Raw genomic sequence first — 25,046 nt, forward strand, 5'->3', positions numbered from 1 at the left:
CCAACCCTCCATAAGCATGTGAATGGTGCATACTGTTTTTTCTTCTATGAGTTCCTATGACAAAGATAAAAAGTTTAGTCATATAATCAAATCCAATAGCAAAAAACAGACAAAGTAAAAAAAAAAGGGAGGAAGCTTAGATTCTTATAATTTGAATTTTCCCTCCAAAACAAGAATCCAATAATGCCCTATAATGTGAGAGGTGAAGCTATCAATTGCAGTGTTGTCTAAATCTTAACCGTCCTATGAATATGGATGCTGAATGGAATTTCCATTCTCAACCATTGAAACCACTACATGAGAATATTTACTAGTTCATCTCTCTCTCTCATATATATATATATATATATATATATATATATATATATATATATATATGTTGGTTGAGTGTGTGCACACTAAGATGTGCATGTGAGGCGCCTACGGGGCATGCTCTGTGGGGTGCAGATGCGATCTCCCCACCAACCAGTCAAACTTGTTTTTACATTTTAACTGCTTTTTGTTATTTTAGTTTAAAAAAATAATGTCATCTTTTTATTATTAAATCATGGACTGCCTGAGTCAAATGGTTCAGCCGTTTGCTGACTGAGTCAACGATTTAAAAGAATTTTGGATAAATAGAACTGGATAGATGACCGCTTTCCAGGTTGAGCAGTTTGAGCCCCACTGGATATGGTTCAAACCATGTGATTTCAACTAGGACACCTGAGGTGCAGGAGATTAATTCAACCACAACACAATCTGAACACCTTTTTCATAAGAAAGAACAATCCTTTTGGTGCAAGAAGTGATGAAGATCTGGCTCATTTTTATGATTCTTTATTTTATTTTTTTTTTTCAGAAAATGAGCATGTACAAGCTTTTCTGGTACAACCACTAGCTATCTTCATGTTAAATAAGACTATAAAACCCTAGCTACTAAAGAAGCAATCCATAAATTAAAATCCAAATGAGCAAACACACCACACCAGGCTGAGAATAGTGATAGTTAATTTTATTGGGATTTTAGAGCATTCATCTCCCTTCCACGCTTATAATAAGCCAACATCTTGTCACAATCTGGGAGGTTCTCTTTGATCACAGGGTCTTCTTTAAAATTCTTCATCCATGCTTGCAGGCGAGGGAAGGTATGAGCTTCTATCAATATCTCCACGCCTGTAACCTCTTCCATGACTCCCATCCAGTGAGCAATCCATCCGAATTCAATATCGGCCAATCCGATCGTGTCACCGCGAAGAACTTCTCGCCAAGGCCATGATCTTCTATGGTCTTGAACACTTCAAGGGCCTCTTTGATTGCCTTCTCCTGTTGCTCCCCAACAGTCCGGTAGGCTTCAAAAAAAGTGGGTAACTACATGACCACAGATATACTCCAGTCTCCACAGTTAGAAGAACAATATGTAGGAATTGAATTAAACTCATTTTAGATCATTTCTTAATGCATTTAATTTGTTAAAGAATATTACCTTATCTTCTCCAAATTTAGTCCAAAACCGAGCTCTAGCTCTCTCATAAGGATCTTTCGGAAGAAGTGGATTGTCTGGCCATATCTCCTCGATGTATTCGACGATGACAATGGACTCTGCAATTGGTTTCCACCATGAACAAGAACTGGTATCTTCTTATGCACTGAGTTATACTGTGAGAGCAAATCACTCTTGTTTGAAAGATATGCATATGGTACACCCTTTAGCTTTAGAGCCCATATCACTCTGTAAAGAAAAGGGCTTGTGTAACTCCCAAGGTTTCGTTTTGATGCGGTGTAAATGCAAAAGTACACCGATATATTTGGAAAAATGGCCCACCAGGTCAGCGCAAAAGATGAACCAGTCATGTTTTAGTTTTACACTGATGTTTGTTTGGAAGATCAGTAATTTCTAGTTGTGTTTGGCATTAATACGAGTGTAAAACTACACACATAATTGATAACGGTTGTTGGTGCCAATTTCAACCATTGTAAGGTATCAAAACACACGTGCAAACATCTCATGACGTTGCTCACCCTGGCTAATATGGGCCTAGGCCCAACAATCACACACCCCTACACCAGGCACGTTAACACATATAAGATAAGAAACACATTTCTTGTACTCAATCAAGCTTTATTATAATAGAAAATTACAGGGAGATTTTAACAGCACTGCCTAAAAGAATAATAACACTAGCCAATGACAATTAACCATCTATTCTGAAATCAAACAGACATATTTTTAATTGTCTGCTCTACCTCTACACTCTTCAGGATTTAACCAAACTCTGTTAAGTTGGTGTTGCCTACAGCCCCAAGAAATCTCAGATCTAAGAACCATAAGACCAAAAAAAAAAATCGCAGATCTAAGAAAACCACAATAGAAAAACAAATATATTTTGGGTTCTCTTTAGATCTGAAATGAGTTGATATCATTCCCTCAGATCTGAAGGGCAACGTCTAGATCTGGCTCGGTGTGTACCTTTTTTTCGTTCGTTGCGAGATGGGAACGATGAGATGCCTGGGAGCATCCTGTGTTCTGCGTTGGAACCTGTCACAAGGAGAACAGACAGTGAGAGGAGAAGAAGAAGAAGATGAGAAACCTGAAGGACAACGTCTAGATCTAGCTCAGTGTGTACCTTTTTCTTGTTCGTTGCGAGATGAGAATGATGAGATGCCTGGGAGCATCCTGTGTTCTGCATTGGAACCTGTCACAAGAAGAACAGACAATGAGAGGAAAAGAAGAAGAAAAAGAAAAACCTGTAGAAAGTGATTCAGGGATTTGACTCCACAGTCCTTTCCATAAAGCTAGATATTGTAAAGAGGTTGTGTAGAAGCCAATTGGAGATTGGAATCTTCATCTTGATGATCAAGTGGCTTATGCACGGGTTCTGTCTGTGGTTGCAGACTTGGATGGAGCCTGTCAAGTTCATAAAGATTAATTGGAGGGCTGTTTTATTTTTGTTCCAAGGCTGCTTCAATCGGTGCCCAGGCTTCAAACACTGCAACCTTCAAATTGTACAGGTGAACATCTACTTATGAATGACAAGGAAAATATTGTCAATCCGATCTGCTGTAGTGTCCTGTAGGTAGGAGATCCGAAATCAAGAAAAATGGTTATGTATTTCCCAATTTGCTAACTGAATATGCCTACCGGCCAGATCCGGTCACAATGAGTAAACTCAATTGATTAAAGAGAACTCGATGTGTACTGTATATTGTTCAAGACTACTTATAAAGAGATTACAAGAGATAAGCCCAATAGCCTGTTGCAAGAGAACTCAACGTGTGAAGATATCAGTAGGGGTGAGCAAAAAAACCGAAAAACTGAACTGACCGAAAAAATCGATCGAAACCGAATCGAAAATTTGGTTAATCGAACCAGTCTGTTTGATTTCGGTTCGGTGTTTTTAAAAAACTGAAGGTATCAGTTCAGTTTCGGTTAACCAAATTAAAAAATTGATGGTTAACTTTCTATATATTTTTTATATATTTAAGTATATTTTATATATTATAAATTAATAAATACGCATTATATATATATATATATATTTATAATAAATTATATATTGTTTATTATTTAAAATATAATAGTTTTTATATATTTATAAATTTTTATTATATTTATATATATTTTTATAATAAATACTATAAAGTCAAAAAAACCAAAAAAACCAATGAACCGAAACGGTCAACCGGTTAACCAACTGGTTTTGATTCGATTCAGGTTATCAGTTTTCCAAAAACCAGTACTACCAGTTCGGTTCATAAAAAAGGCCCACAGTTCAGTTACCCGAACCGTGAGCACCCCTAGATATCAGCAGCTTGGTTAACAGTGGTGAGAAAACTGATTGCAAGGAGGTGATATTGCATTTTGTCCTCAACAAAATGAATCTCCTGATCAAAATGAAAAGTCAAGTTCAACATGTTTATTTTTAGAATCAGGGGTGGGTGTTCGATTTATTCGGTTAAAACTCGAACCAAATAAATCGAATCTCTTAAAATTGAATTAAAAAAAATAAATAAAAATCAAAGCCAAAACTGAATTATAGAAAAACCAAAATTTTCGGTTATTTAAGTTAAAACCGAAGTTTAATAATGGATATACAATATTACATATTATAATATATATTAGGAGATTTTATTATATTATATATTAATATATAAATAATATAATATATTATACATTATATATTGAAAGTTTGATTAATTCAGTTTATTCAGTTAACTGAATTTCTGATTCTAAAAACAGAAACCAAAATTTTAATTAACTTTTTTCGTTTTAACCGAATTCTGCTCACCCCTATCTAGAATGGTGAATGGAATTGGTGGCCAGATATATTGACCAAAATTTACTGCACCACAAGACTAGAGAGAAAGAAGAGGATCCTTGGAGAATGAACTATGGGAATTAACACTTTATAAATATAAAAATTAACGAGAATGAATTATGTATGGAGAAAAAGCCCACAAGGCTCATTTATTTAATATACCTAAGATCTGTTTTAGTAATATGCACACTATAGAATAGGTATTAGTAAATGCATGAAACCACAGGGGTGTATAAGTAAATGATTCTGATTTTAATTGATCAACCGTATCCCAAGAAGTGAGAACATTCTTCTAAACCAAAAAATAAAAATAAAAAATAAAATAAAAGGGCTAAGGTTGACCTCATCCTGACTTAACTCAGCCCAAATGCCTAACTTGTAATCCTGAACCCTGGTTTTATTAGATTAATCACCATTGTTCAGCCCTAATCAAAACAATTAAGTGGTGTTTGGGACCATTGCATTTTTTTCAAAAATGTCATTTTGTCTATGGTTTTTGAGAAAACACGTTTCATGGTGTTGTTTGGTTCTATTGCTATTTTCTGAGAAAATGGCACCACGTAGAGCCACACCAACCACTATATCATAAAACATTTTCTAGAAAGAAGAAAATAATACCAAAATGGCGCTTTATAAGATGGACAGGTATTTGAAAAAATGGCAAAACATTTCTTTTTACTATTTTTTTTGAGAAAATGGCTAATCAAACAGCAAATGCAGATGCAATTTTTGCCATTTTCTCAAAATCTGATGTCTCTTACACTATTTTCTAAAAAAAACGGCAATGGTCCCAAACACACCACCTAAAACAGTAAGAAACCAGGAATTGAAAAGCTAGCCTAGAGGATTGATTATTAAAACAGTGAGAAACCGGGAGTGGCCAATCAAAATTTGCCATGTAACCAGGAATTCAAGATAGTTAATTTGGCTGTTGAGAGCGTGTTTAGGCTGGACACATTCACCAATTCACGCCCATGTGTCATGTGTATGTTTATGGTTAAAAAATAAATAGGGTTCAATTACTATATTACCCCACTCCATGGTAACATGGCATTCCAAAAAATGTTCTCACCAGTATAGGCTGCCAGCCCCCAACAGCCAAAGTTTTCCTGGAATTCAAATGGTCTCCCCACTGAACGCATCCCACATGCATCCTATACACACATCTCCTGTGCATTTGGAATATTTTCCGTACTTGTCATCAAAATGTCTATAGAAAATATTTGACTATTGCTATAAACAAAATATTTAGCGTCTGTTTGGCATCGCTGCCATTGCTCAATAAAACGGCACTACATCAGCGCTACGCCGGAAAAAATGGTGCTTCAGGAAACGGGCATTTATTTGGAACAATTTTTCCAAAAAAGATGATGCTCCAAGCCAAGCCTTAAAAATCAGAAAGGCATGGCTTGGAGCAACGTCGAATTTGGCATTTCCTGGAGCTGCAGCTCGTTGCTGCCAACATGAACATTAGGTGGCAGTGACGTGGCACTGGATAATGTTGTTGTTGCTCCAGCGAACGTCCTACCTGACAACAACATTTTCAAACAAAAACAATGCACCATTTTCTCATAAAAAGGTGTTTCCAACCCACACATCGGCAACACCATTTTCTGAAATGTTTTCTTAGAAAATGGTGCTGCATCTATAGCATCGATGCCAAACATATACTTCGTTTTCTTTCTTACATGCGCTTTATGCAAAATACCATCCAACAGATAGTGTTGGTGCCAAGTATTTCCGCCCAAACACTACTTTATTAATGATCCCCTCCCTCTAATTAACCAGTTTCAGTTTGTGGTCAATTTGATTAATTTCAGACCTTCGCTAAGCGCACAATCGAATCTCGCACCAGATGCATCCATGAAATTCATTATTCGAAGCCATAAACATTGACTACAGAGAAAATACATAGAACCCATATGACATAGTTGTAGTAGTTAGCTAGGCAGATGCTAGAAGCATCTCCCTCTTGTGTTTGAGAAAGAGAAACAGCTTCTCACGATCAGGCAGGTTTTCTTTGATGACAGCAACTTCCTTTAAATTGTGAATCCATGAATGCAAGCGTGGAAAAGTATGAGCTTCCACCAACTTCACGTCTAGGACATCTTCCATCACTCCCAACCAGTGAGCAATCCCTCCATAGGCCAAATCAACCAATCCAATGGTGTCACCACCAAAAAATTTCTTTTCTTCAAGGCAATGCTCTTCTATGGTTCTCAGCATTTCCAAGCTTTCTTTCTTGGCCTTCTCTTGTTCTTCACCACAAGTGCTGAAGAGTGACCAGATACATGGGCCCTATATATACAAAGAACATAAATTAATCTGACTATTTGTCAAAGATATGCATTACACATCATTTAGAATATATAGAAGCCACATCCCACAATTAGGGGCCATTACTTGGTGTAATTGTAAAATCTTGGGCTAGCTAGCATGAGATCGAACGTCGATTCGAGTGTGAGAGCGGCCACTTTGCACAAAAAAATGCTAAAAGTTATATTGGGCTATCCATATCCAGTCTACCCCTTCCAAGACCTCAATTAATAGCTACACCAATTAAATATTGAGTAATGTATGTACAAATTGGATTTCCTACCAACTACTTTCTACTTACACTCTACCTGCCTTGAATTGCAGCCACACACCGCCATCTTATTGTAAGAAAGTGAGTAGGAAATCTGAATTCTCTATCCAAGACAATGATAATATCCCTACCACATGCAGGCTAGGGATGCATCTTGGGTGGACTCGAGGTGGACTCGAGTTGACAATTCGATATAATTTTAATGGATTCAGTGTAAATTCTTCAAAATTGTGAGACATAAAATTACCTTATCCTCGACAAATTTTGCCCAAAATCGAGCTACAGATCTCTGGTGTGCATCTTTGGGTAGCAATGGATTCTCTGGCCATGTCTCATCGATGTATTCAAGGATAACCACGGACTCTGCAATTGGTTTTCCATCATGAACAAGCACAGGGATCTTCTTGTGAACTGGGTTATATTTCAAAAGCAAATCACTCTTGTTGGTGAGATCTTCTTCTATGTACTCATATTCTATACCCTTTAGTTTCAGAGCCCATATGACTCTGTAAACAAATGGACTTGGCGAAGCTCCAAACAACTTCACTTTTCCCATTTTAAGAACTGAAGGTGGATATGGATGATCCTCCACTATCAGGTTGTTTTATAGTGATATATGGGGTTTTCTTGCTTGGGCTCCAAGCTTCTTTGTTTGAACTTGTTCAATATTTTCTTTGTTTAATGCTTAATAGTTTGATAAATTATCCATCAGCTGAGGAAGGACAACGTAATAAACTAAAGTGGCTAGCTCCTCTATATAAATTTTATAGGTTTTTCTCTGTTGAATATTGACTTTGGAAACAGTGGGTGGGGCAGGTGGGTTCATACATCTTCTACACGTAAACTGTAATTTATGTAATTTATGGATTACCATTTTCTATGCACATACTTATCTTTAACACATTATCCAAGGAACAACTATATGTATTTTTTTCGTTGAGGCCCACTATCCACATCATCTAAAATCAAGTCAACTCAGCCTTAATCCTGCCATTGTGTTTTATAAAGAGCTATGTTTTTTTATCAAATAATAAGTTTTGAATTACTCTTTTATCAGTTTTGGTCATATTTTAATTCCGTATTCTTTCCACTGTTATTTCATAGCCTTACACAAATCTTATCTTATATATATATATATATATATATATATATAAAAGATTTTTTATTGAAAATTCTCAAAGAAATAAATGTAAGGAATCTTATATATCTTATTTGTCGCTAGTTTTTAGAACAATGGTTTGACTGTTTAGTAAGATAGTTCATTCTAACAACAAAAATTATAGGTAAAAAATTATGGAATCATTTTGGCCATCGATTTTTGGGTCGACGATTCGACCATCCAGTTCGAACGGACAACCCGTTCTGACAACAAAATTTAAAAAAAAAATGCCAAAAACCATTGAACGGGTCAATGGGTCATTGACTGATTCAACAATTTTTTGCTAGGGACCGGGATTGGGGTAAAACAGAACCAGTTGTCTGGATGGTTTCCAATTAAAAAGAATAAAAATCGCGATTCAACTGTCCGGTTCGAACAGGTGACTTATTCTGACAACAAAAATTATAGGCAAAAAATTGAGTGTGTGAGGTTAATTAAGCAGTATAATACGTGTTATGTCATTCGAGTGTGTGACTCATATGACCTAAAAATGGAATTGTTCTAGCCACCGGTTTTTAGGTTGACAGTTTGACCGGATTAATCGTTCTGACAACAAAAATTAAAAAATAAAAAAAAAGCCAAAAACCATTGAACGGGTTGACGGTTCGACAACCTAGGTCAATGGGTCGTTGACCGATTCAATGATTTTTGGCCAGGGACTGGGATAGGGATAAAACGGAACTGGTTTCTTGGACGGTTCCCAATTAAAAAATAAAAAATGGCCAAAAACCATTGAACAGGTCAATGGGTTGACAGTTCGACCGCCCAGGTCAATGGGTTGTTGATCGATTCAACGTTTTTTGTCCAGTGATAGGGATTGGAATAAAATGGAACCAGTTGCTTGAACAGTTCCCGGGCCAAAATGTCCAACCATCTGGGTCAACGGCGGTTCGAAAACCATGGTTTTTTATGCTTTTGGATTTTCACTATTCAAAGGTTTCTTCTACTATGGGCTTTATTCAAGCGTATGCGATATGTTCCTTTTTTTTTCATTTTCTGCTTTTGTTTTGTTTTTTTTTTTTTTTTGTGTTTGGTCTTCTTCTTCAAGATCCTCCAAAACGGTCTAAGGTTTACCACCATTTTAATTCTTTCCTTTGGTTTTTTCTTTAGGTTTTCTTGTGAAATTTTTTTTTTATTTTCTTACAAGATGGTCTGCTTTGTCTCTTTCTTTGATTGCATGTATGTTTAGCTCCATCTCAAAGCAAAAGTTTGGACTCAATTTTCTGCTTTTTCCTTGGTTTTTCTAGTGTGGTGGATTTACCGCCATTTTTTTCTATGTTTAAGGTCACTTTGGATTTTATCTTTCAAGGTTTTGGAATCCCTTGCAATGTTCACCCTTCCCATGACTATGACTACAAAGTTATTTCATCTAATTATTGATATCCAGAAAAAATGACATGGAAATGGAACCGTTCTGGCTACCGGTTTCCAGGTTGATGGTTTGACCATCTGGTTCAAATGGATGGCCCGTTCTGACAACAAAAATTTAAAAATAAAAATAATTAAAAATAAAAAATGGCCAAAAATCATTGAGCGGGTCGACGGTTCAACCGCCCGGGTCAACTGGTCATTGATTGATTCAACGATTTTTGTTTAGGGTAAAACGGAACCGGTTGCCTGGACAGTTCTCAAGCCGAATGGTCCTACCATCTGGGTCAACTAGGAGTTCTCGATGTGAAACATATGACAGATATGAAGTAGAACTCAGAACTATCACTGTATGATTGTGTTCTTTTATATGAGATGATTTGCTGAAGCAATATTTAAAAAACGAGCATATGATGATCTCTTTTAAGTCTTTGTATGAATTCAAGACTTGAGTACTTATAATTGCAAGTTTCTTATTAAGAAACGATTACCTTTTGTATTGTAACAAATAGCAATGTTACCATTCCAATACAGCCCTTGTGAAGCAGGGGCCCCTCCGCTAGTTAGAAATTTACATTAGGTAAATATTGTAGGGGTGCTCACGATTCGGTTAACTGAATTATGGGGTATTTTTTCAAACCGAACCAATCTGATTGGTTTTTTAAATATCCAAACTGAAACTGAACCGATGCAACCGATTAACCGTGGTTCGGTTTTTCGGTTTTTTTATGCACTTAAAATAAAAAAAACTAAAATTTTCGATGACTCGGCAGTTGCTGCAATGCCGGATTTTTCATGAAGATGGTGGATTTTTCATTTCTTTTTTCATTTTTTCATGAAGATGGTGGTTGTTGTCGGTGCCGGCACTGGTTGGTGTCGATGGTTTCTATTTGAAGTCTGGTGGAGACTTAGAGAGGAGAGGTGAGAGAGAGAGAGAAGAGAGACGAAAATCTGTTCGACGGGCTTGGTGCTGCCGTTGGTGCTTTCTTGCCGGCGAGGCAGAAACCAGGCATTGCCGCTTGGTGTTGTGGCTGCTCTGTGCTAGTGGTTGGCACAGGCCGCACAACCGTCTGGAGTGGGGATTGGGAAATAAGAAGAGTAGAAGCTCCGCATCCGCATCCTCCCATCCCCGTACGACCTGGATCTGTAATCGTCCATGAATACCCAAAGATTGGAACGTTGAACTATGGAGGCGATACTAGGGAGAAGATAAGGAAGTCAAGGAAGAGAAAATTAGAAGAAAAAGAAGAGGTAGGGGTGGCTTCTCTATGAGTCTATGTATTGTTTCATTGGAGAATATGAAGAGTAAAGTAAACCGATGGGCAATGGAGAGTTGGAGACTGTCGCACTGCCCAACTTTCAATTCAAAGTTTCAAACTGGCAATGCCGAACTGTCAGACACTTAGACTGGTAGTTTGGCACTATCAAACTGGCAATGGCGGCAATCTCTCAGACTGTCAAACTCTTTTAATCGAATTTCAAAAAAATAAAAAATATTATATTATATAAATATATATTATTACATGTATATCGGTTGGTTCGATTAACCACCAGTTTTTTAAATGGTTAATCAAAACCAAACCGACTGGTTCGATTAACTGATTCTTTGGTTCGGTTTCGATTGGTTTGATTTTTTATTTTTTTTTTTGCTCACCCCTAACTGCCTGCATTGCTAAGTTAGGGTGAAAAATCCTTACCCAGCCAAATAGTTAGAAGTAGATATTTAAAACGTGAGGATATTTGAAATGTGGCCCCAAAAAAGCAAAAAAAAAACTTGGACTTGGAGGGGGATCCTTAAGGTTAGGGATGGTTAAGTTTGGTTTGAAGGAAAAGATAAGGAAAAGAAGAAAAAGACGGAAAAACTTTTACAAAATTTGTAAAAGTTTCTTTACCTTTTTCATATTTTCCCTACAATTTCCTTTAAACCAAATATACCAAAAGAATGACTAATGGAAAAAAGATCTGGGCCATTCCCATCCCCTTATCCCCTCAACAAAGGAGGAAAACAAATTGACTTGGAGAATAAACCCAAAAGGGATTTTTTCAATAAAATCGGCCTACATGAGAGATGGAAAATGATAGAGAGGGCAACAGTAGCCCTTTCGGGAAGACTTGGAAAATAATTTGCCCTCCAAGAATCAAATATTTTTTGTATATGGTTTTAAAAGGCAATTTGGTAACGAGGGCTAAACTTAAAACCTGGAGGGTCAGAACCAATGCAATGTGTCCCTTCTGTAATGAGGTCGAGGATGCCAATCACCTTTTCCTCCGTTGTAGGGAGGTAAGCCAACTTTGGGACAATGTGACACTAACATACCCAAACCTAATGTGAATGAGGATATAAAGGACCGGTGGATATGTGTGATGAACTCGAGTAAAATCAATAAAGACTAATTGATAGCTGAAAATGTTTGCGTAACTTTGTGGAACATTGGAAAAATAGGAATACTAAAATTTTTAGCAATGTAAGCTGTTTTTCCTTACAAAGAGCTACATTATTCTTTGTTTCGAGGGTAAACCAAGTCACACTCCCGCAATACAATTAGGGGAGCGTTCTTTTTTGGGATTTTGTAAAGGGGGAAAGTTGGTCAATGGGATTTTGATTTTGATTGACCAAGAATCCTATATTCTTTTTTCAGATTTATATGGGGATCAAGGAAAATTTATTTTCCTAGTGATACCCATCTCCTAGGTGTGTAAATAACTTTTCCACGTAGGGGGAAAGTTGCCAATACTTGAATGGGACAAAAATACCCCTTTTAATAATGGATTTTATGGCTAAAATAGCCATTGCCTTATTTATATGAGAAATAAAAGAACATGGGTAAATGCGCTTACCCGGGTAAGTGTTTCCCAGGAAAAACTTACCCAAGTAACTGCATTTACTTGGGTAAGTAACTTACCAAAAAGTGAACGGGGCCTAGGTGGGATCGGAGTTTCTAGGAAATCTAATATATCTAATATATATACTAAAGGAAGGTTTTCAAACTACAACTCCCATCATTCAAGTACGTGGCTTTTTCAAATCTAGACACATGGCATTTTCTGAAAAATTGTTGCTAAAGCCCACAACCCACTACCACCATATAAGTGGCCTTCTCATTTTCTAGAAAGCTAGACAAGTGGTAATTTATGAGAAATTCCTGCTAAAGTCCACAGCCCCCACCATTCAAACACATGGCCTTCTCATTTTTTTGAAAAGCTAGACATGTGGCATTTTCTTAGAAATTGCTACTAAAGCTCACAACCCACTACCACCAATTTAAATCTATTCCTAAAAAAATGCAGAAAATGCAAAAGTGATTATCCACAACCACTTCTTCCTACATTCTATAAATCTTAGTTAATCATTAACCCCCTACGTATCATAACAAAAGAAAACTATCCATATTTTAATAATTATTAAAAAGCTATTTTTTGAAATAAATATTTTCTAAAAATTTAATAGTTATTTAAAATATTAATAATTATAAATTTAACATCATTGGTTTTATTATGTAAATTTAATATTACTGATTCCCCATACTTAATATGAGTTCATTCACTAGTATATATTAAAGGAAGGTTTTCAGGCTACAGCCCCCACCATTTAGACACGTGGCGTTCTCATTTTTGTAGAAAACTAGACATGTGGCATTTTTCTGAGGAATTACTGTTAAAGTCCACAATCCACTACCACCATTCAAACAAGTGGCATTCTCATTTTTTGGAAAGATAGACATGTGGCAATTTCTAAGAAATTCCTGCTAAAGCCCACAACCCACTACCGCCATTCAGACACGTGGCATCCTATTAATTCAAGAAATAGGATTCAAAAAGTGGGTAGTTTCACTCCTCAACATTATCAATATAGAGTTATTTATTAGCTTAGCACATGTTTATCCATAGTATATTAAATACAAATAGTGGGACCCATTAAAAGATTGCCATAACCTACATTTTTTTTAATGATTTTTTCAAAAAGAAAATACTTTATATATTATAAACTTGAATTAACTTTTAGGAAGCAATCTAATTTAACTTTTAAAAATAAATAATCCAAAATTAATTTATTAGATAAATAGTAAATACCAAATAAAGTGGGTTATTGTTTACCAATAAGATCTCATTTAATATCTTAAATCAAATTAAAAAAAACATAAATTAATAGTGGGTGTCAAATAAAATAGGTCAGAATAGATTGTCAATTACAAAGATGTAAGACCCATATTAGTTTTTTTAATTTAATTTTTGATAACTAAATAGTAAACTTCAAATACTGATTGTGCATTAAAGTTATGTAAATTACCATAATTTAGTTCTATTATAGCAAAAATACTCAGTAATTAAATACTGAATATTAATAAAAATATAATAAAATAATCATCACCATTACTAATTAAAAATAATATTGATCTTTAAGTAAATATTACATTTTGATTCATCTTTAAATTTTTACAATAAAAATTTTAATTATACTAATTATTATGATAATAAAATTGATGTAGGGGGATTTGGCCCGACCTCATGATAAGGGGACATGAGGACGCGACCTAACTAGTAGGACAACAACTTAGCCTGACACACCAAGTCCGCAATGGATCGAGCTCGGATAACCAGACCACCTTGGGACAAGTCTACCTCAGGACGAGTATACCTCAATGCAAGGTCACATCAAGACCACGTCGGTCCCAAGGCACTTTGGCATTCATATCAGGTCAGATCTAAAGAGCACGAGCTCAGGCAATCTTGACCGACCACCGCATGGCAACCCCGGGGATCTCGTCACCATACTCCGTGTCTTACGGAATCATACCTTGTAACGGCTAATATTATCTCCCCACTCCCCAATTCAGGTGGAAATGGTCAGCTTTACCGGTTAGTAGCGCTATCCCCAACTAACATGAAAACGGATCCTATCGCAGCGAGAATTCCGGAACTACTCCACCGAACACACAAGGACTCCAGTATATAAAGGCTTCACCCCCTATGGGTGAGGAGACACGTAATCTCTGCTCTCTAGTTCTCTCACAATCTAATATCGTTTTCAGCTCGCAAACCAAGTGCTAACTTAAGCATCGGAGCGACCCTGCCGGGTAAACAACCTCGGGTTCTCTGATTCATCTCTTGCAAGTTCATCGAGCCCGTCATTGCCGGTAGCCAGATCATCTCCTGTAGGGAGCAGTTGGATTGCGTTACCTCATTTGGCGCTGTCTGTGGGAAGTGCTACTAAAAGCCCTTGTCTCCATTCAAAAATCTCAAGCTCAGAATCCATGGCATCCTCCAGCAACGCCGGGCAGAACACTGACATGAACGTCTCCGGGGGGCAACCTCAAGTTCCAACCTTGTGTATTGGATAGTTCAACCGTGTGTATTGGACAGCTCACTGTGCCTCGGATCATAGCACCGGTGAATGCCCCACTCCCTCTTACAATGGGTGCAACCTTTGCTGAACCCTCTGTAATTCCTCTGGCAATTGGGCAGAACCAACTGGATGACCCAGTACACTGTGTGCGGGCTATTCAAGCCCAAATGCAACAGGTCCAACAGTTTCAACATTACCAGCAGTAGGTTCTGCACCACATCTACCAGCAGCAGTTCTTACCACTGTAGTAGAATCAGCAACCAACTCCGCCTTAGTGTCCAATCACACCGCTGAACAAGCCTCGCCGTCAGAACAGTCGTCCTCCTCATCGGGGAGAGACTTCCCATGTCTCATCCCATAGTAGGAGGGAAAGGCAAGTTGCTCCTCCCGCCTTGCAGAAACTGAATAGGTCGGGAAATACTCATCCCACCAGAGCAAGTCCACCCCAGCCCTCGCAACCTGAAGGTTCACTTACAGGGAACCGGTTTGAGATCTTGGCTGCTGACTCCAGACGAGGCCTTTCTTTCCATAGTAGCCAGCGTCAGCAGTCCGAATCACTTCAAGCCAAGACACTACCTAACAGCACGGAAGTCAGCAGCATCGATGTGGAACCAGTCAAGAAGCAGCAAAGGCGATGTGCTAAGGCACACCGAGCAGTAGCTCCAAGCCAGCTCGTAGGACCTAGCTGACCTAGGCAGCCTAAAGGCAAGGTGGAGGTGAGATCGGAAGTCACAAAAACCACTCCCCTCCTCTCTGGGCCATCTCCTTTGTCCTCCAAGTTCCTAGCCAATCCGATGTCAAAGGACTTCAAGGTGCCTCCGCTGGATAAGTATGACGGGTCGTTCGACCCAAATGATCATGTAGACTCTTTCCAGTCTCAAATGCACCTCGCTGGGGCCGACAGAGCTTGCATGTGTGTTGCCTTCTCTATGACCTTCAAAGGGGTAGCACGCACGTGGTACAGAAACCTTGCGCCCGGGACAATTAAGAGTTGGGCGCAGCTCGTGCAAATGTTCACCTTGCACTTCATCACTAGTAAGAAGTGTCCGAGGTCACAAGAAAGCCTCCTCAACATAGTCCAGAGGGAAGGAGAATCGATTCGAAGCTATATCAAACGCTTCAACGACACATGTTTGCTGATCCCAGACTTAGATCCCGATGTAAGACTCATGGCAGCAAAGAAAGGTATCACCCACAAGGAAGTGACACATGGTGGCAAACAAACCTAAAGACATCACCGAATTCCTCAAGCTCGCCGATCAGTTCATCAGGACCGAAGAGGAAATGAATCAAAAGACTAAAGCCTCGGTGGAGAAAAGAAAAAGGGAAGACGACAATTCGAACAATGGTGGCAGCAAAAGGAGGAAAAGCAAGTCCCCAACCAGGGGAAGGAACAAGTCAGATCTACGTTCCCGAACTCCCTTGGTTGAAAGGATGAACTTTACACCCCTCAATGCGAAGCAAGGAGAAATCTTCATGGCGATCTAAGACGCCCCTTATGTAAAGTGGCCACCTCAGTTGAGGGGAGACCCCGCCACAAGGAATAAAAATGTATATTGTCATTTCCATAGAGACCACAGTCACTGTATCGAAAATTGTAGAAACCTCCACAATGAGATAGAAGAACTCATCCGTCGCAGATACTTAAAAAAATTTGTACAAAAAGACAATAAGAACCAGACAAATCGGTAGGGGGAGCAAAGGAGAGATGCTCTTGAGTCCAGTAGCAGACATAATGAGCAGCTACTAAGACAGTTTCCCGAGGAGAGGCCGATTCGCGGAATGATCAACACGATTACTGGCGGATCCATAGTCGCAGGCTGCACCTCAGCAGCAGGGAAGGCCTCGGTTCGCGAATTGGAACAAGAAGAACATAATCCACTGAAGCGACCTAGGCTCGGAGACCCAATATTCTTCACAAAAGACGATGCACGTGGGGTCCAGTACCCCCATGACGATGCACTAGTTACAAAGATGAGGGTCAACGACTTCGAGGTGAAGTGTGTCCTAGTCGGCTCCGGCAGTTCAGCGGACATCCTATTTAAAGACACGTTCGACAAGCTCCAGCTCCAGGAAGGCGATTTTAAGCCAACAAGTACTCCTCTGGTAGGGTTCAGTAGAGAAGAAGTCAGGCCCTTAGGGAAAATTTCAGTACCTGTGGAGGTCGGCACCTAGCCTAGTATATCGAGATTCGAGCATACTTTCCTGGTAACGCGACTCCCTCCTCATACAACACCATAATAGGCCGGCCTATCACCCACGCGCTTTGCGCAGTGGTATCCACCTACTACTTGGCTATGAAGTTCCCCATGGACTTCAAAGTAAGGGTAGTGCGAGGCGACCAGCTCGAGTCCCGCAAATGCTACGTTGCCACTCTCAAAGGGAAAGCCAAGCTAGAGCGACTAATACGGTACACTGAGGAGCGGGCTACACCAACGGGAGAGACAGTCTAGTCCCTATTTCAATAGAAGATCTAAGTAGAACTCTCCAGATCGGGGCGTCGGTCGAGGAACCTCTTCGTTCACAGCTGGTAAGTTTTTTGATTAAGAATTTAGATATATTCACATAGTCTACGACAAAAATGCTCAGTATAGATGCAAAGATAATAACTCACAAGTTAAATACCGATCTGTAGTCAGGCCCGTTAAACAAAAGAAACGCAACCTCACCCCGGAGCATTGGAGGATAATCAACGAGGAGGTTGGGAAACTTCTTGCAGCTGATTTCATCAGGGAGGTCCATTACCCGAGCTGGGTGGCCAATCTAGTTCTGGTGAAAAATGCCAGCGGTAAATAGCGCATGTGCGTCGATTATACCAACCTAAATCGAGCTTGCCTGAAAGATTTCCCACTCCCTAAGATCGACCGTCTAGTGGATGCAACCTCATGGCACGAGTTGCTAAGATTCCTAGATGCTTATTCAGGATACAACTAGATCCAGATGGACCCTATCGACAAGGAAAAAATGGCGTTCATAACCAAACTAGGGCTATACTGTTACAAGGTCATGCCCTTTGGGCTAAAAAATGCCGGGGTGACCTTCCAAAGACTTGTAAACAGACTATTTGAGCCATTGATTGACAATAAAGTTGAATGCTATGTAGACGATATGGTTGTTAAGACTCAGTTTTCAAACTATTTAATAAGTGACTTACGATGTGTTTTTGAAATTCTGCGTAAGTACAATATGAAGCTAAACCCTAATAAGTGTGTCTTCAGTGTCACCTCGGGTAAGTTCCTAGGTTACATAATTAACCGATGTGGCATCGAAGCCAATCCCGAAAAAATAAAAGCCATCTTGGATATGAGGCCGCCTCGTAAACTGAAGGAGGTTCAGAAGCTAAATGGTCGTATAGCTGCTCTGAGCCGCTTCATGTCCAAATCGACAGATCGCTACTTGCCTTTTTTGAAGGCGATTAAGAAAAGTAAGGACTTTGAGTGGACTGAAGAATGCCAGCTCGTCTTCAACGAGCTGAAGAAATACCTATTTATCATCCCGGTACTGACCTAATCCGAGGAGGGTGATGTTTTAAAGTTGTACCTCTCCGCAAGCGATGAGGTGGTCAGCTCAGTACTGATAAAGAAAGTAGATCGGGTCCAACGACCTATCTACTATGTAAGTAAGGTTTTGCAGGACGCCAAAACCAAGTACCCAGAGATTGAGAAGTTGGCATGCGCACTGGTCATAGCAGCTCGGAAGCTTCGTCCGTACTTTCAAGCCCACACAGTCGTCGTTCTCACCAACAAACCTCTGAGGCAAGTCTTACTCAAGCCTGAGGTATCTGGCAGACTGACAAAGTGGGTCATTGAACTCAGCGAGTACGACATCCGGTATGAGCCTTGGACGGCGATTAAGGCCCAAGTCTTGGCCGACTTCATTGCAGAATGCACACCGCAGTCCCCAAATTGATTGAGCTCAAGCACAGAGAGGAAGCTTCGACCAGTGTGGTACCGGTCTCGGTTAGAGCAAGGCCATCCTGGGACGAGGAGCCCTGGATCCTCCATGTAGATGGCTCATCCAATCAACAAGGAAGCGGAGCTGGCGTTATTCTATACGGGCCAAGTGGGGTGAAGCTAGAGTGTGCACTTCGGTTCGAGTTCGCGACATCTAATAACGAAGCAGAGTACGAAGCACAGATAGCCGGGCTCACTCTAGCAAACGAGGTACTTGCGAAACACGTCATCTGCAGCGACTCCCAGCTCGTGGTCAACCAGGTCACTAGCAATTACGAAACTCGCAACCCCACCATGGTTGCTTATCTAGCCAAGGTCAGGGAAGTTCTACGCAACTTCTAATCATACTTCATCAAGCAGATTCCAAGGTCCGAGAACGTTGAGGCCGATGCCTTATCCTGGTTAGCCAGCACGAGCAGCAATACCATTAGGACCGTGTACATGGAGAACCTACCTCGGCCTAGCATTCTCGGGAGGGCAGAAGAGGTCGCTCCTGTTACACAAACAGAGTTGAGCTGGATTGACCCACCCGCAAGCTATCTGCTTCACGGAGCCCTCCCTACAAACCGCAACGCGGCCAGAAGGGTATAGCGACAAGCAGCCAAGTACGTCATGATAAACGAACGGCTGTACCGGAGATCCTACACGCTCTCCTACTTACGCTGCTTGCGACCTTCAAAGGCTGAGCTCGTTCTCTGTGATACTCATGAAGGCCTGTGTGACGGACACTTGGGGGGCAAGGCTCTCGCCCAGAAAGCGTTGTGACAAGGGTATTACTGGCCCACGATGAAGATAGATGCACTGTCAAGAAGTGTGATAAATGCCAGAGGCACGCTAATATCCATCACCAACCTGCTATCGACTTGAAGTACCTCACTAGCCCATGGCCCTCCGCATAGTGGGGAATTGACATTCTTGGACCATTCCCGCCAGCGAGATGACAGAGGAGATTCTTTGTGGTAGCAGTGGATTACTTCACAAAGTGGGTGGAGGCGGAACCCCTAGCAACAATCACAGCACAAAGTGTACAAAACTTCTTTTAGAGAAGTATATATGCCGCTTTGGGCTACCTCAGGTGCTCATCTCCGACAACGGTAAACAATTCAAGGACATCAAGTTTTAGAACTGGTGCGCCGAGATGGGGATATAGCAAAATTTTACTTCGATGGCACACCCCCAAGCAAATGGATAGGCGGAAGTTACAAGCAGAGCAAAACTCCGTGGACTAAAAGCCCACTTAGTCCGAGCTAAAGGACTCTGGGTAGATGAACTACCCAGTGTATTATGGGCCTTCCAAACTACCGTGGAAACCGCCACAGGTGAAACCCCCTTCAACCTCACCTATGGCACGGAAGAGGTAATACCAGCCGAGATCGAGGTAGTTACATTATGCCTGGAGGCATACAACGAAGAGGTACCTACTTTAGCGTAGGGTACGCTTGATTCTGTTCAGCTTGCGTACGTAAGGACAACGATGGCTCGGCTCAATCCTCTGCCCTTCCTTTGCTGGTGAAACTGCACCGACTCCACCTCTTCTTCCCAACCTTTGCAGACAGCCGAGACATTCGGGAACTGGCTGTAAGGAACGCATATTAAGCATTCACCGACAATCTCATCGGGAAGACATGAACTAGATCCATTTGAGATAACAAAAATATAGAAGAAAACTAGGATTTAATCGAACAACCAGAACAGAGTAGTAAGAAGAGAAGCAGTTTGTAATTTTAGGAAACTAAGAGAGAGAGAGAGAGAGAGAATGTCTTGTTTACAAATTGACCAGAGTGGACGAGAGTGGAGGACGCGTGTAAAATGGTTGCCGGTTGTAGCTACCATCCAAACCTGTCGTCGCTGGTAATGGTTGTAGAGAGGGAGGGAGAAGAAAACGTGCGACACTCGAGCGAAAGGAGATGAGAGAAGAAAACGTGCGACACTCGGCCTCGAAGAGGGCGGCTTTGCTCATGCACGAAGGGCTAGCGAGGGGAAGAGCGGAGCTCCAACCTAACGAATGGAGCGCCGCCGCCGCTTACTAAAGCTGGTTCTATCCCGGCCAAGCAACCAAAGCAAGCAACGGCGCCGCTCGATCTAGCGCGCGCATCCGTTTTTCAGCTAGGTGGGAATAGTGAAAGAAAGAGAAGGGGAAGAAGCGGGGTAGAGGAATTGGTCGACTCATCAGGCCCATGACCTGAAGACTGCAGGTTCGAATCCTGTCCCCGCCTAATCACTTGAGATGCTGGGGGAGCCGGCAGCTGTGCCCTAACTCACTCCTGTGAGTAATGCACTCCTTTCTCAAAGAAAGCCTGGTGTTCTTTCGCCTTGCATAACGTAAGGAAGACAGACTGTCACACGGCCTAAGAGAGAGAAAGAAAAGTCAGTGACGCTACTTCCCGGTTCTTTTACCTTTAAGCCTACGGCACCTGAGCATCTGCACGACGTTCTCATATGATCCTGTGACTGGGCTGGGCCTAGGCTGTTCGGAAGAAGGGTATCGTCAAGACCTCTCGAGAATAGACGAAGGGGAAAGGAAGTTGATGAATGGCAGAAGGCCGGATTGGAAAGTGCGGTTCGCTTTCTATGGAGATAAGAACAAGGAAGCACTGGCCATGGCAAGCATTGGTTGGAAGAAGAGGGCGGGAGCTAAAAGTATGCCGGAGGGGGTCGAGCCGGATCTGGTGTATCATAAGGGATTTGCCTTTTCTATTGATTCCTACCGATTGCATCAAAAAAAATTCTTGAATGAATTGAAAAAGAAATCTTTATTGGTTCTACCTCCTATTTTTTAAGAAGATAATGAATCTTTTTATCTAAAGATCAAAAGGGTCTCAATATCCTGCAAGAATGATTTAGAAGATCGGGACAGGTAGTAAGGAACCCTAGATCCACCTATGAAACACCAGAACAAGCTGTAGGGGCCGCCACTCACAATGTGACCACAGCAGGATATCGCCGGATCCCTTAGGGTATGTTAACGCCCAAATTTCAATCTTAGAACTTCTTAATACCTTCCCAAAACACGCCGAATTATTCTATACCTTTCTTAGATAAGCACGAATCGCTAGGGACAGAATAACTTCAGTCTATCTTTTCCCGCACCTCAACCAATAACATTCTCGGGTGAGATATAGATACTAGTAGACACCCACACCTAGATGCTGTCTACATTACCGCCTACGTAGGAGACAGCAGGATTAGACGAACAATGGTTGACAATGGGGCAGGAATCAACGTCTGCACCCTATAAATCGCAGAAGCCTAGGGATAAGCGAAGAAGACTTTACCCCTTGTATCACAACCGTCAAGGGTTATTACGGGTCAACCCAAGAATCACTGGGGACTATTTGCCTTAAACTAAGGGTAGGTCCACAAGAGAGTGACACAATTTTCCATGTAGTTCAGTGCAAGACCACATTCAACCCACTTTTAGGACGCATGTGGATACACGATCACGGTGCCGTCCCGTCCTCCTATCATAGATATGTCAAATTCCCATTCGAAGGCCATAGTTAGAACAGAGAAAAACATACCCCAAATAAGAACCCTCACATGGCCGAGTACCAATTTCATAGACATGTTCCCATTATAGAAGCAAACAGTAAACGCATGCGAATCGAAGAGGTATCAAACGACCAAAGACCTAGGGAACCACTCCCGAGTGAACAGTCTCGAGGATGGCAAATAATGTGACCATCCGGGTACACACCTGGAACAGGCCTAGGAAAGAGAGAAAACGGAATCATCAAACCTACAGAACCGTCACAAAGACCTAGGAACCAGGGAAACGGATATGACGGCAACACCTCACAAGAAGACACGGAATGGACACTAGCTAAACGATTCAAATCTGAAGGATCAGTTGAAAGCAGCGAAGAAAGAAGCAAGAAGCAACCCTTGATAGCTGCGCTGACGCGCTCAAGCCGTTGCGCGTTAGCAGCAAGAAAACGGCTGCGCTACCGCGCAACGGCTTGAGCGCTAGCGCGACTAGCAGAGAGATGAAAAACGGATGCACGCGCTAGCGCGCTGCCGTTGCGCTGGCTGCGCTACCGCGCAACGGCTTGAGCGCGTCAGCGCTCATGGAGTTGCTTGTTTGTTTTGACCTGCGCTTTGAATGAAGAAGGACGCACCACTCAACTCTGCCTTCCGTAAAGAGTAGAAGCACGGAAAAGGGAAGGAGAACGTGGAACATCGACTAAAGGCCTTCAACACCTTTGAGGTGTTTGGTCCAGGCCTGATTGCAAGAGTTCGGGTGAAAAACGAAGGAGAGAATACAAAGACTGAAGCCACATCTAGAAAGCAAAAAATCGTCACTAATGGAGCTTCCGGAGAAAAAGCTGAAAGGCAAGTGTGTGGATTGACTAGCTCGACTTCCTTAATCTTTCCTCACTTGCTGTCCTCTCCAAGCTTGACTCGCTTTCAAAAGTGTGACATTCAATGAAGACAGAATTCGGATAGTTCGACTAATGGTTGGTTGGCCGACGAATGTGTGGAGCCTGATAGCTCACTCAAGTGTGGGTGGACCACCAACCAGGGTGAGAAGTCAGGCTCGACAAGACCTACACTGAAATAAGTCGACTCTCGTTCGGGCTACTGAAATGAACCAAACGCTGTTGACTCCAAAGACCGAGGAGCGAGTGAGCCCCTGGCTTCCTTAAGAGCACCCAGCACCCTAGCTCATAAAGGTGACAAAGGTTAATCGACTAGAAAGGTGGGTCGATAAGACGACGGAGAAGATAGCTCACCTAGTACCACTTTTCTCTTTGGAGTGAGAGAAAAGGAAGGCTGAAGCTGTCGTTACCTGGGCAGTTGGAATGGACAGAAAGGAGCTCCTCAGTGGGCTTGAGCTCCTTGTTGTCTTTGTTCGTTCGTTCGCCGTTGGGGCTAGAGAAAATCCCAGTTTCGAATCGCACTAAGCCCAAGTAGAGCTAACGAGAGTCGCCTTGGTCCATGAAGGAAAAGCTCATATCTCCTTGCTCTGGTAGCTCAAAGCCCACCGGTATTGTCGACCCTACGATTGCAGCAGGATTTTATTCATAAACTAAGCTCGCAGGATCTAAAGTGGAGTCTCGCTACAAGTCGAGCTTGAAATGGAAAGTCCAATGGATAAAGTATCGCTCGCTTAGACAGGAGCGATATATGCAGGTGTTGTCTTGTTCTCTTTTCACCTTTCTAACTCCTCATGCCAAAGGTGCGATGGGTTCGGGTGGCCTAACGAGATTAGCATTGCAGGTCTTTTTCATATGAACGGGAAAGAAGAGGCTGGGCTTACCCATGTGCAAACTGTTAGGAATCGATCTAGACTAGCTGCCATAAAGAGCTCAAGAGACTCGGATTAGTTCAAACGCTCGGGACCAAGGGGCGTAGCTGCTATTTCACCGGGAGCGAATCTAGCTAGGGCTATTTTCCACTAATAAGAATCCCCTGACCCAGGGTATTCGTAGATTGGAGATTTCTAAATGGTAATAAGGAAGTGGCAGCAGTCCTATCAATATAAAAAAAAAAAAGAGAAAGAAGATCAGCTTGTTCTCTCTTTTCCCGCATTCAAATCGTTATTTAAAATGTCAAGATTGGCTTGGTCGTCGTCACACCACTCGTTGATGCGGATCTGGGAGGCTGGGTCGGCTAGCATTGAAGACGAATAAGCTCTTCTTTCATTCCTCTTGTTCAAATGCTTTCCCTTGGCTTCGGTGCCAGCTAGGACTGGTAGCATGCTTAATGGTAGCGTGGTCTTCTCTTGTCTTAGGGTTTCTCTTGGATTCGGAATGGGAGCTGCATGTTAGCACTTTACTTTATGACTTTACTTTCTGACTTTTTCGGCATAAGAGGTCTTGTCTCTTTACTGTCCCGGTCCCGTCTCTTTGCTGTTTTAGCGGAATAAGCAGTCTTGGTGCTTTGGGCGTGGCACTAGTCTGACTGTGCTTTCCTAGCCAAAGGCTATTCTTGATCTGATCTTTACAGGAAGAAGGGCATCCAACAGACAGAGGGATGCTTCTGTCATATCTTTATTATAATAGTTTCTTTATTCATTTTTTAGGAATCCGTATAAATAGACTGTTTGGCTTAGTGTTCGTATAAAACTCTAAAAATAGGTTGTTTTCTTGCATTTGAATCAAAAGGAACTGTTCTTACCTCAAAGGGAGTGCAGCAAGCCAAGAAGAATAGGTTTCCCCCCCTATTGACGATAGTACAGAGAGGGGTGGGGCCGGCATATAAGACATAAAATATCTTATCTTCTATCTTTCTAGTTTTATACTAAACCAACTAGCAAGCCATAGCCCAAAAAACTATGACACTTACATAGATCAGGAACACTAACTAGCAACGATGTAGTTCCTCTCAATGACTG

General features: G+C 41.3%; 1 protein-coding gene, 1 long non-coding RNA gene and 1 pseudogene across 3 annotated transcripts; 1 reads left to right on the top strand and 2 right to left on the bottom strand.

The window, feature by feature from the left end:
- Window positions 1-788: 788 nt before the first annotated feature.
- On the bottom strand, window positions 789-2,824 carry LOC148865156 (glutathione transferase GST 23-like; annotated as a pseudogene). Its single transcript, XR_016109351.1, has 4 exons — window positions 2,607-2,824; window positions 2,450-2,518; window positions 1,466-1,711; window positions 789-1,350 (listed from the first exon to the last, which is right to left on the bottom strand). The product of XR_016109351.1 is annotated as a glutathione transferase GST 23-like (transcript).
- Window positions 2,825-6,144: 3,320 nt separating this feature from the next.
- Window positions 6,145-7,471, bottom strand: LOC148865157 (putative glutathione S-transferase). Its single transcript, XM_088979258.1, has 2 exons — window positions 7,133-7,471; window positions 6,145-6,596 (listed from the first exon to the last, which is right to left on the bottom strand). The coding sequence occupies exons 1-2, from the start codon at window positions 7,439-7,441 to the stop codon at window positions 6,243-6,245; spliced, it is 663 nt and encodes a 220-aa protein (XP_088835384.1). The 5' UTR covers window positions 7,442-7,471; the 3' UTR covers window positions 6,145-6,242.
- Window positions 7,472-22,927: 15,456 nt separating this feature from the next.
- On the top strand, window positions 22,928-24,835 carry LOC148865158 (uncharacterized). The gene is made up of 2 exons (XR_016109366.1): window positions 22,928-23,842; window positions 23,930-24,835. It is a non-coding gene; the product is annotated as an uncharacterized LOC148865158 (long non-coding RNA).
- Window positions 24,836-25,046: the final 211 nt, after the last annotated feature.

This window comes from Nelumbo lutea, chromosome 3 (assembly GCF_056320005.1).
Source record: "Nelumbo lutea isolate HS-2025 chromosome 3, American lotus-T2T, whole genome shotgun sequence".
NCBI lineage: Eukaryota > Viridiplantae > Streptophyta > Magnoliopsida > Proteales > Nelumbonaceae > Nelumbo > Nelumbo lutea.